The sequence below is a fragment of the Fukomys damarensis genome, unplaced genomic scaffold, assembly GCF_012274545.1.
Source record: "Fukomys damarensis isolate Sample0158 unplaced genomic scaffold, DMR_v1.0_HiC HiC_scaffold_27, whole genome shotgun sequence".
NCBI lineage: Eukaryota > Metazoa > Chordata > Mammalia > Rodentia > Bathyergidae > Fukomys > Fukomys damarensis.
Window position 1 is genome coordinate 22,825,121 of NW_022900939.1, and position 11,807 is coordinate 22,836,927.

General features: G+C 53.6%; 1 protein-coding gene across 1 annotated transcript in view; it reads right to left on the reverse strand.

The window, feature by feature from the left end:
- Nucleotides 1-989: 989 nt before the first annotated feature.
- The window catches only part of Sart1 (spliceosome associated factor 1, recruiter of U4/U6.U5 tri-snRNP), an 11,248-nt gene continuing 430 nt past the window's right edge, over nucleotides 990-11,807 (reverse strand). The window contains 20 exon segments of the mRNA XM_033756467.1: nucleotides 990-2,008; nucleotides 2,088-2,209; nucleotides 2,309-2,398; nucleotides 2,964-3,099; nucleotides 3,189-3,279; nucleotides 3,654-3,741; nucleotides 3,925-4,035; nucleotides 4,167-4,340; nucleotides 5,874-6,016; nucleotides 6,100-6,233; nucleotides 6,318-6,442; nucleotides 7,124-7,330; nucleotides 7,430-7,572; nucleotides 7,662-7,761; nucleotides 7,878-7,955; nucleotides 8,191-8,296; nucleotides 8,404-8,530; nucleotides 9,027-9,082; nucleotides 9,640-9,697; nucleotides 11,672-11,807. The exon segment at nucleotides 11,672-11,807 is cut by the window's right edge and continues 45 nt beyond it. Of these exon segments, the coding sequence (XP_033612358.1) occupies nucleotides 1,990-2,008; nucleotides 2,088-2,209; nucleotides 2,309-2,398; nucleotides 2,964-3,099; nucleotides 3,189-3,279; nucleotides 3,654-3,741; nucleotides 3,925-4,035; nucleotides 4,167-4,340; nucleotides 5,874-6,016; nucleotides 6,100-6,233; nucleotides 6,318-6,442; nucleotides 7,124-7,330; nucleotides 7,430-7,572; nucleotides 7,662-7,761; nucleotides 7,878-7,955; nucleotides 8,191-8,296; nucleotides 8,404-8,530; nucleotides 9,027-9,082; nucleotides 9,640-9,697; nucleotides 11,672-11,807 (2,244 nt within the window). The 3' untranslated portion in view covers nucleotides 990-1,989.

The window sequence follows — 11,807 nt, forward strand, 5'->3', positions numbered from 1 at the left end:
TCTTGCTTGCCCTATACTCAGCCCTCCAGGGGACCTGGTGGCCCACAGCCGCTCAATCACTGGATAGTGCACACCCAGGAAGCAGGCTACAAGGAAGCTACCTCTGAGAAGAGCAGGACGAAGAATCACAAGACGCAAAAGATGTAAGCAGACAGCACCAGTTAGGAAGCTGCCAGAGGTCTGTGGGAGCCCTTTGATTCCCTTCTTCTTAGCAACCCAGTGGCCAGGGCCAGAAAGTTAGGAAACCATCTGGGCCAATTATACCTTGGGGCTATACTGGCTCAAGACCTCTGCTGATTTTGGCTATCACAGCGGTAGCAACAACCTGATGGGCTGTTTCTTGAAAATGAGGCAAAAGCTCCAACAGAGATGCCAGCCTATCCATCCCAGCAATGGGGAGTACCTCTCAGGCTTTTGAGAGAAATGAATTGGTTTCCTCCAATTCTAGGCTCACCATGTACACCCCACATGCATCCTCCCTCTCTGAGCAAACAACCAAAGCAAAATGCAAACGGGAATCAGCCTTGGAATAGAGGAGACAAACAACAAAGGAGACAGTGAGCTGACTTTGCATCATGGTCCTTGCCACACAGTAATTGTGCCATCCAACACCAGTTGTTTATTTTAAGGCAATTGGGTTTTGTCCTTTGCTTACATTTGTCTCACTCCAACTTTGTTTTCTAAAACTTACCATTTTTAGCCAAGCCTAATAGCACACACCTATCCCAGCACTCTGGGAAGCTGAGGCAAGAGGATCTTAAATTGGAGCCCAGCTTGAGCAACTTAGCAACTGTCTCAAAAAACAAGGGCTGGAGATGAAGCTCAATGCAAGGCCCCATTACCGCCACCAAAAAAACAAAAGCACGAAGGAGGGAGGAAGAACTGAGATGTAGTATGTACTTGTACCAATTCCCCACAATGAATATCATTACATACTGCAAACATATAGTTTTAAAAATAAAATAAAAATAGAGGGCTGAGATGCAGCTCAGTGCAAAGGTTCAATCCCCATCACTACCAAAAAAAAAAAATCATTTAAACTTATTTTTTGGCCTTATTATCTTAAAATCTGTGGCCTACCTGGAATGTAACTGGGGAATATACTTAGGGGCAGGCTCCTGTCTTCTGACTTCCAGGTAACTGCCTGTCACTTTTCTGTGAGCCCTGTGTAGGCCAGGCTCCCGAGAGCTCCTGGGAGGGATCCCTTCCTGCCTACTGCAGGTGTGTGGGGGCCACAATGCCCAGGGCCGTAGGCTCTGCCCTCCCCAGGCAGCTTGCTGTCAGGATGCCCAGCCCAATCAGTGTAGAATGCAGCCCAGGCAGAATGAAAACCAGAACAAGAGGTGGCACCACATCCCTGCACAGGACCCAGTCCCTACCATGCCTCGCTGGGCATCCGAGTCATCTGTGAACGCTTACCTAGGGAAATTACAGGGCAGTGTCTTGCACAGCCTTGGACACCTGGGGGACCAAGTCTCTAATAAACACCCTATACTGCACATCAGGAAGCTGGCCTGGGGGAGAAGGGAGGATTTCCGCAGCAGGCCCTGTGCTACCATCTGGGGCAGAGGAGGAACAAACCAACTTCTCTCTGCTCTCTTCTCTCATCTCTGCCCAGGTATTTGAGCCTCCTGATGGCCAGGGCTGGCCTGGCACAGACCAGACTCTAAACCACATGTGTTCGGGGCTCTGTCCCACCTTGCTCAGATCTGAATTCCAGGTGAACAACTGACTGAATGAAGGAGCTCACTGAATCCTCAAACATCCTACAGAGCAGAGGTATGGACTGTACAAACGGCAGAACTGAGACTCAGTAACATGCCCAAGGTAACACAGCTGATTGTGAGCATGAGGATCAGCCTGCCTGTGGGCAGTGTCTTTCCCTCCTCCGAGGTCCAGCCCTGGAGTCTACACCAGGCCAGGAAGGAAAAAATAAGGAGGGAGGTTTATTTAACGTTAAGGTGGGGAGGGGGCCAAAGGTCGACTGGTTCACTTGGTGATGGTGTTCCTGTGGGGAAAAGAGAGGTGTGAGGCCGGAGCAGGGACACAGCACCCCCAGCCCACCTGTCCCGAGAGCCCCCACTCACGCATTCATGCTCTTGCCGCTGCCACTGAGCACGATGTATGGAGTCTTCTGTGCCTTCTGCTTCTCCTGGAGCAAAGCCACTGTGCCCAGGGGAGTGTCACTGGAGCTCATCTTCTTCAGGAGCTGTGGGTTGGCAACAGTCAGCACAGGGGCAGGAGCCAGCCCAGCAGTCATCACCCTGAGCCCTCACCAATGCAGAGCCCCCCTTATCCAAGCACCCACCGCCTCCTCATCCAGCTTTTTCATCCGCCGTTCTGTCTTCATCTTGCCTGAGCCCTTCCCATGGAAGCGGTGGGACAGCTGTCGGAATGCCTGGGGACACAGGACAAGAAGTGGGAGCTGGAGGGACTCCGGGTGAGGTCAGGGCCACTTGTACCCAAGGAGCACTCCAAATGGTGGGGGAACTCGCCAAACTGAATACAGGGGACGGGGGTGGGGGTGGGGTGGAAAAGGACACTGGGACCCTCAGGGGACTCCAGCAGAGATCGCAAAACACTCAATCAGATGTGTTGTGACAGGGGCACTGTCAGGGGATCTGGAATGAGACCCGCCATGTGAAGGCTGAGGCTTGATTGGGTTGTGTATAGGGGTAGGGGGCAGTCCTGGACCCTGCCACCAAGGATGGTGCCCTGAGGGCAGAAGGCTTCTGCTACAGTAGGTGGGGAGAGGTACAAAGGCACCTGTCTGACCCTCCTGCCAGCCTGCGAGGAGCCTGCTGTGCTACAGATGGAAACTGAGGCACAGAAGTTCTGCCACCTCACCAGGCCCCTAGGCAGTGGGAGGCCAGTGAGGGTCCCGCAGGTCTGCACTGCCTCCATGGGCTCTGCCCCTCCTGAGCCTGCCTTAGCCTGGCCCCATCTGCCAAGGGCCCACTCACCTCCTTGGGTGTGAGCTTCCGGCCTGTCTCATCCACGTACTCGATCTTAACATCGGGCTTGTAGCCATCCTTCTCCTTGAAGTCCTGAGTGAAGCCACGGTACTCTTCTCGCCTGCTGTACTTGTCATCAATGGCCCTGGACCAAGACAGAGGTCTGTGTCACCCACCAACCACCTAGTGTTTCTGGCAACCCCACGCTGGCACCAGCTCCACTGCCATACTCACATCTTGTCCTCAATGCAGTACACAGCTGAGGGCAGGGACTTGTTGGGGGCCTTCACCCGGGCTACTTTCTGAACTGTGGTCTCCAGCAGACCTGGGGACAGAAGGGCTTTGAGGTACAAGCTGCCTACCCCACGACAGGACAGTTACATGAGTGCTATGAAACCCTCACACCCCTGCCGGACAGCAGAATGTCATGCTGTTCTAGACAAAGCAAACAAGGAATCAGCCCTTCACGAAAGACATGCAGAGCTGGCGAACACCAAAGTCTGTTTCTACTCGCCCATACCTTCCTAGAAGTGACTCAGATCCTTAAATGCACGGCAAAGGGACAGATGCTGCCGTGACTGCCCAGAACCAGCCAGAATGGGAAGGAGTGGCTCAGGGACCCAGATCACAGTATCAGTACTGAGGAAGAAGGGACAAAGGGGGTCACCCGAACCCACCTCCCTCGCCACCCGCCCGCACCTTTGTTCTGGCACAGGAGAAGGGCAGCAGCCAGCCCTCTGTTCACGATGGGCTCCTCATCCAGGATGGTCGTGGAGGAGGCAGAGAACTGGGGATGGCACACGGTGGGGGTCTGAGCACCTTCTGGCTCACCGGTCACCCCCAGTACTTCATCCCCACTAGTCCATTTTATAGATAAGAAGACAAAGCCCAGGTCCCTCAGCGAGGCAGGGACTGAGCTGAGTGGAAGCCTGGGACCCTTGTCCAGCCCACAACCCCTGTACATCCTCACATCCTGCTGCTGCTTCTCCTCATCCAGGTTGACGGTGCTCCAGCCGATGTTTTCTTCTCCATCTGACTCAGAGCCACCATTGGCTGAGCGCTCCTCATCCCGTTCAAAGTCCTGGGGCAGGAAGCCAAGGTCAGCCTGGGCAGCAACAGCCCACCACCCCCAAAGGCTGTTTGTCACTGAGGACCCACATCCTCCTGCCAAAAGCAGGGCAGGCCAGGGTGCAGTGGGGCTGTGGGACCCACCATGAGCTCCTCCTGCTCCTCCCGGTTGCCAGCCAGACCATAGGTGGGGATCTCCCCCAAGGTGCGGCAGAACTCTGAGGTGGCATTGAACACGATGGTCCCCTTCCGCTCGGGATCCTCCTCCTCCTCCCAGCCCCGCTGGCGAGACTCCAACTTCTTCACAATCTCCACCACCTGGGGGAGGAAGCAGCTGTGGGCAGACCCAGAAATTTCTGGGGTGATGCCACAGAGATCTGGGAACCCACGGATCCTTCCTGAGTCTGGTACATATGCCATTCCCATAGCCCAAACCAAATGGTCTGTCTGGCTTCCTCTGCCTCCTGCCCCTCCTCTGTCCAATTTCTAACCTCTAGCTACCTCAATGAGTCACTTTTCTGCTCCAAACCAACAATGGCTCCCTACTGCCCTTTGAATTAACATCCAAAGTCCTACACAGCCCCTCCTGACTAGACCTGTGCCACTCCTCTCCAAAGCCTCTCACTGCCTTGGCATCCAGAGCCTCTCCTGCCAACCATTCCTCACCCAGCAACTCCCCTTTCCAGGACTCACTTCTTCTGGAAGCTCCTCCAATGCCCAGGGAGTCAGACAGCTCATGCTCCTGACTTCCCAGCTGGCATTTCCCATCCTGCTTCATGAGCAAGGAGGCGTCTTGAGAAGAGCTTCCCTGTGCTGCCAGCACTGAGCCCAGCAACCCATGCACCTCCTGTTGTGCAAAGGCTCAGCCAGACACAGACATCCAGTATCTCTTTGCTCTTAAGAAAACCCTCCCCCAGGTGAAGGGAGGACAAGGGAGTGGTGAAAAAATAAGAACCAAGATACATCATGTAAAGGTACAAGTTCCCAATGATGAATGTAAATGTATTGTATACCTAAAATGTACTAATAAAATAATTTGAGAAAAAAACCCCAAAAACCTCCCCCAGGGCCAGGGGATTTAGCTCAGTGGCAGTGCACCTGCCTCGCGAATGCAATGTCCTGAGTTTGATCCCTGGTGCTGCCAAAAAAAAAAAAAAGCCCTCCCCCAGGTGTGTAGTGTAGTATACACCTGTAATCCCAAAACTTGGAAGCAAAATCAGGACTGCCACAGGTTCAAGGCCAGCCTGAACTGTATCCCCCAGGACAGGACAGCAAGCTCCCAGAGCAGTTGTAGTCACCAAGTCCTCCTGTGTCCATTTCATGTAAGTACCCTGTGAAGGTCAGCAATGGTTGTGGCCTTCAGTCCCACTGACCACTCACCTTCGTTCCTGCTGTCCAGCCACTCGCTCCCTGCTCCACCCTACCTATCCTAGGGCACTCCAAGGTCATTTCTCCAGAGGACCCTCATGGCCTTTACCCCACATTTCAGCTCAAAGATTATCCATGCTCCCTCTCTGAACACAGCTGTTCTCACCTCGTTTTCTTGTTGGCCCAACAACTGCCATTATCAGAAGTTTGCTCTGTGTTCACAAGGTCTCTGCTGCCCCTCACCCACACTAGTCAGCCCTGTCTCCCACTTCCCAGTGACAGCCCAGTCCTGAGAATGGGGCCTCACTCACAGCAGGCATCCAACACACATCCCCAAAGAAAGGAGAGGCCAGGAGCCACCTGCTAAATCTGGACACCTGCTTATCACATGACATTTAACAGAAAAGAGGCTTCCGGTGGGAAAGTACGCATGCTCCTGGGGACAGAAGCCACACACACACTGGTCACTCTAGTCAGCCTCACCTTCTCACCGCTGTCACGAAGCTGCTGCAATTGCTGCAGCTGCCGCAGCCGCCGTCCCTTTTCCAGCTGCTTCTGCAACTCCAGCTCCGCCTCATCCTCCTCCAATGCGTCTGGGGACCCTGATGGCAGAGCTCCCCCATCCTCTGTCAAGAACACAGGATGTCTGCTCACATCGGCTCCTGGACTCCCAGGGCCCTGTCCCCACCCCTGCCAGCCGGCCCCTCACCCTCATCACTGATGTCCATGTTCTCCACACGGGTGTCATCCGATGGTGGGGGCTGGGGCACAGGCTCCTTCTCAGCATCCTCCAGGGCGGCCTCCTCTGCCTCTGGCACTCGGCGACGACCCCGGCCCCGCAGTCTAGGAGGAAAAGGCCCCACAGTGAGCACCAGCCCCTGGGCTGGACGAGCCTGGCCCTCACACTCCACCAGTGTCTAAGCCCACCTTGAACCAAAGTCCCCATCTTGAGTCTGGTCCCCAAGAGGCAGCAAATCATCTGCCCGCATGACCACCTCCTTTTCCTTCTTACGGATTTTCTTCACCCTCCGCTTGGTCTTTTTAAAGGTCACCTGAGAGGGTAAAAAGAGAGGTGTGAGGAGGGAGGAGTGACCTGTGACTTCAGGCCACCAGAAGCCAGTAACAATGACAGCTCTTTTGGTGTTACCCTGTCTGTCACCATCCCCAGCACTTCCCATACATGCAACATGTTGAGGTGGATGTTGTATCACTGCACTGTGAGATGGGGAACTGGGGCCCAAAGAGGTTAAGTACCCTTCCGGGGGCTGCCTAGCTCCTATGTAGGAAAGTTGGGCTCAGGACCCTCAGCAGTCTGGCTCCTGGACTTTTTCCTGCTTGGCCATGATGCCAACAGCACCAGCTGTCTACCCTACTCCCAGTCTCTCCACATGCCAGATCCACGTGCATCTATAAAACTGCAACTCCTCACATTGTGGCAGCTTCAGGAGGCGGCTGCTGTCATGGCCATTCTGGATGGGCACCCCAAGCTCTGTTAAATGACTCGCCCAAGACACAAGCTGGCTGTGTGGCAGAGTAGGAACACAAACTTGGGTTCATCTGGCTCAACAGTCTCTGCCTATCAACACTCAGTGCCTCCCTGATCTGTCATTTACCAACTCAACCAAGAGCCAAGGACTGCCCAAAAGCAACCTCCTCTTGGGCACTGGGGGCAGCTGCAGACTCCCAAGGGGCAGGACAATGACCACTCCACACACAGCATGGCTGGGGCTCACCATCTCCTCAGGCGTCAGGTACTCAGAAGCCAGCCGGGGTCCCACCGAGCTCAAGGACTGTGCCTGCAACCGCAGCTTGGTCCGGATCTCTTCCAGCTCACGCTCCCGCAGGCCATCAGCGATGCCGCCCTTCTCCAGCCGGAAGGAGTGTGGCCGCTCACCTTCCAGCTCCTCGTCATATTTGGCCAGAATAGAGCGAGGTTTTTGCTGCAAGGTAAGAGGCACAGGTTGGGACCTGGCCGGCCACCATCTCCTGACACCCAGTACCGACACTCTCCACCCCAGCCGCACACCCTGCCACCGTGCCTGTGCCAGGTCATCTACACTCTCGTCTTCTGCATAGGGCAGGTAGTCAGGCTTCTTCTTCCGCAGCTCCACATTCTTCTCTGCCCGCTCCTTATCCACCATGTTTACATTCACCAGCACATCCTCCTCCTCCTGTAGCACACCTGGAAACAGAGAAGGCAGTGGCCATTCCCACCGGCCCTGGACTCAGCAGTGCCCAAGGCCCCAGCTTGAGCACCCCTGTGCTGCTCACCTTTGTCCTTCAGGGTGAGGATCACAGTCTCCCCCTCTCGGAACGACTCTATGGCATGTTCCACCGTGAGGCCCTGCAGGTCCCGGGCACTGTACAGGTCCTAAGAGGGAAGGTCCAGCTCAATCAGGGACCACATGTAACCCCCAGTGCTGGGATGGCAGCACCAAGGCCACAGTGTCCCCTTCTGTTCACCATTCCCAGCTGAAACAGCCTCACCTGCCGCCTCTGCCCAAATTCCTCCTCCACCAGAGTGCTGATGCCGAACTCTTGATCCATCTCCTCCAGCAGCTTGGCCTATGGGACATGAAAGGATGACCTGTGACCTCAGGCCATTTAGCATTACCAAAAAACACCAGGGATTCTATCGAGTGAGAGCACAGAGAGGGCAGATCCCACAGGCTGTGCAGAACCCAGAGCAGAGAGCACTGAGTACAGGCCTCCCCAGTCCACGATGTGTCACCTCTTTAGGTTCAGGCCCTGACCTCACCAGCTCCTACCCTTCACCACTTGAGGCTGCCCCGGTGCTCACCCTCTTCTCTGCCAAGTCCTTCTCCTTCTGCAACTGCCGGCTCCTCTCAATCCAGGCTGCAGTGTCATCCAGCCAGGGGTCATCCTCCCCCAGTGTCTTTATTTTCCTGAAGAAGAGAATGCTCAGGGAAGCCCAGCACCTGATTCCACCCCAACCCACAAAGTGAAAGGACAGCAACTTTGTCCCTGGCCACCTTGGATAGGACTCTCTCACCCCAACTTCTGGTTCAATAGGCGCTTTTCCTTGGCAGCTGCCAGTTTCTCCCGTAGCTCCTCTCGCTGTCGCAAGGCCATGGGGTTGATGACATCAGCAGCCACGGGCTCCTCCTTGGTGCCCGCCTCTGGAAGGGGGGCCCAGACGTGAGGCTATGTCTGCCCATGGCTGGGGGGAGAGGAAGGAGCCACTCACTCTGCCCCCTTCCAGCTCAGGGCGCCAGAAGGGGCCACAGAGGGGAAGAGTCCTTCACCTCCCTAGCCCCACTTCATCCCCACACTCCTGTCAACCCATGCAGTACAAAAGGACCTTCAACGTTCCAAAGTTCCTTTTTTTTTTTAAAGCAAACCAACCAATACCTACACAGCTTAGGGAGTATGCAGCAACTGTGCACACCTCTCAGCCCATATAATTGCACCTCCCAGCCAGGAGGACACCAGGGCCAACCAGGGCAAATGCATCCCAGATGCCCACTGTGACAGCAGGCAGATGTATACAGGACTGCTGAATGGTGCTGCCTGCCTCTGTACTTTCATCCCACCTTCTTCAAAGACCCTTTCAAAAGGCCTCTCTGCTCCACCCCAATGCCTTCCCGTGACCCCCATCCTCAGTCCCGTGCTCACCTTTCTTGACAGCACTGACTTCTAGGGGTTTCAGCCCCAACTTTGCCCGGAGTTTACTGAGGACAAGAGATACAAGAGTCAGAACTATGAAATAAATCAGGTGTTAAATGCATTTTTAAACAGGAGTGGAAAATTGGGCCGGAAATTTAGCTCAGTGGTTCTGCCGCCTGCCTTGAAAGTACTAGGACCTGTTCAATCCCCAGTACCCACCAACAAAGAAAACAGCGCAAACAAGTGGTCGGAAGGGTCCTAGGTACGAGCCTAGGACTCTAGGAAGGAACCAGCCCCCAGACCAGGGAACATGGGTGTTAGGCCTGGCCTGCCCTTAACCAGCCAATGCCCTCCTGCTTGGTTCTTAAGTTTCTTCCCCTGTGATTCAAAAGCAGCTATGGGGCCAGGGACTTAGCTCAGTGATTCCACTGCCTGCCTTGCGCACAAGGTTCCAAATTCGATCCCCAGTACCAAAAAAAAAAAAAAAGGCAGCTATGATGACTTAGATGACTTACATGGCCTTGCCCAGTCCAACTGGCACACTGTGTGGAAGAAAGCCTCCCACCCCACAAACTGCCTTTCTCAGAAGAAAAATGCTGAAGCATAGGGAGATAGTACTCACTTGGTCTCCTCGATGCTGAGTGACGAGGCATCTCCTGAGCTAGTTTTGGAGCTGGCAGCTGGAACAACAAAAAGCACAGCTTAGGGGCTTAACACAGGGCCACAAATCCAGCACCTCTGGCTCCATCCATAGGGTCAAAGATGAGCATTAGCACGAGGATCTGTTGCAACACCTAAAAGCTGCAGCTTTTTCCGTTATGCTCCTCAGCACTGCCTCTACCTGAGCCCTTGTCTATCAGTCCTGCTCTTTTAGCAATTTCTTTTCCTGACCCACGAGGTCCAACTTTCTGCAATCCTCATTTTACCATCTCCACTGACTTTTGTACATACTGTGTTTTCATCCCAGCTGTCCTTTCTGATCTTGCTCTGATTGACAAAATCTTATCAGGAGCTTCATGAAGCCATGTACAACTATGATCAGAATGATCTGTTCTAAACTCCCCAGCAGCTGTCATCTCAGGCCTCTGCCTCCCCACAGGGCAGGGACTGTGTCAGCAGCAAGACTGTGTCCTCTGTGCAACATGAAGAAACTGTACTGTGCTAGAAGTCAGAGACAGATATGTAAGCATTTTGGACCTGCTCCAGCCACCTCACATACAGCAAATAACTTCACTGACCACCACAGAGGAAGTTTGACATCATCAAATGGGGCTCCCTCCACCAGCATCTACCGACAAGCACAGCCTTTCCTGTATCCCTAACCCACTTCTCTTCAATCTCTAAGGTCCCTTTCTCCACCTAGGCCCTCTACAACGTCACCTGCGTCTTTGGTACCAAATCGAATGGATTCTTTTCAGCTCTTGTCTGCTTGATTTCTCGTGGCGAATGACACTACTGATCATTCCCTCCTCCTAACAATAATCTCTACCCTCTAACCCATGAGCAGTGAGCCTCTGCTTTTCCTTTTTTTTATAGCATCTTCATCTACCACTACTAAATACTGGCACCTCTCAAGATGCATCACTTAATCTCCCTAGCTTCTCACTCCAAACTCTCTACGGGGCTTCATTGGCCACCTAAATATTCATAAATCCAAAAATCACTCTATCCAGTCCCAATCCTGAATTTCTCCATGCACAACAACCTCAATACTCTCCAAAATGAGGCTGTTATCTTTCTCCTGCTTCAAATGTTCTCTTCCAAAATTCTCAATTTCAATATATGTCACAACCATTCATCTAACTGCTCGCCCCAAATACAAAGTGTCCGACTCTTTTTTCCTTCCCGTTCTGACGTAAACACTAAATTCTGTTCACTCCTCCAAAACAGGTCTTCAGTCTGGCCACTTCTCTCCAACCCACTACTGCTGCCCCGGTGCAGGCCACCATCAACGCTTACCTGGTTGCTTTACAGCCCTCCTGATTTCTAGGCCTCCAGTCCTATCTCTGATCAAATACTTAAAAGCTGCGAGTTTTACAAAACATCAATCTGATCAACTTGCTCCCCAACTCAAATAATCGACAATTCCCTTAAAACCTCGAAACACAGTCCAAATTTAACAAGGCCTACAGTACAGAGTCAGACCCTAGCCTACCTTACTACCTCAAGTCTGTACCATGAGCCCTGCACGACTTGCTCAATACCAGGTTTTTTCTTTATTTTACTTTTTTGTATTGGGGATTGAACATAGAGCCTTCACACAGCTACACCTCCGGCCCTTTCTTTTTTATTTTGAGACACGATCTCGCTAAGTCACTAAATTGCACAGGCTGATCGAATTTGCTATCTTTCTGCCTCGATCTCCCGGAAGGCTGAAATTACAGGCCTGTGCCAACACACCAGGTGTTCTCTCGCCTCTGCACACGATGGCACTTCTTCATTCATTCATCCAACATTTACTGAGAGCCTGTGTGATGCCAGGCAATTGAAGTAAACTTTTAACCCTAAACAACCAGAGGAAGACCCCTGAAGCGCTGATGAGGAAAACCCGGAGGAGCCTGCGCCTGGAAAGCCCTGTGGACCTGCCCGCACACTCGGGGCTGAACGTCCTAGACCTCCGCTCCACACCACCCCTGCAAGGACCCAACCCCTACCGGCCTCGTAGCCATCATCGCGCTTTTCCCGCTTCACTCGCCGCTCCGAGGGCTCCGCCTGGCTGCGCTCCCTTCCGTGCGCGCCGCTACGGACTTCGGCTTCTGCCCCGCGCCGCCCACTCCCACGCTCGCTCCC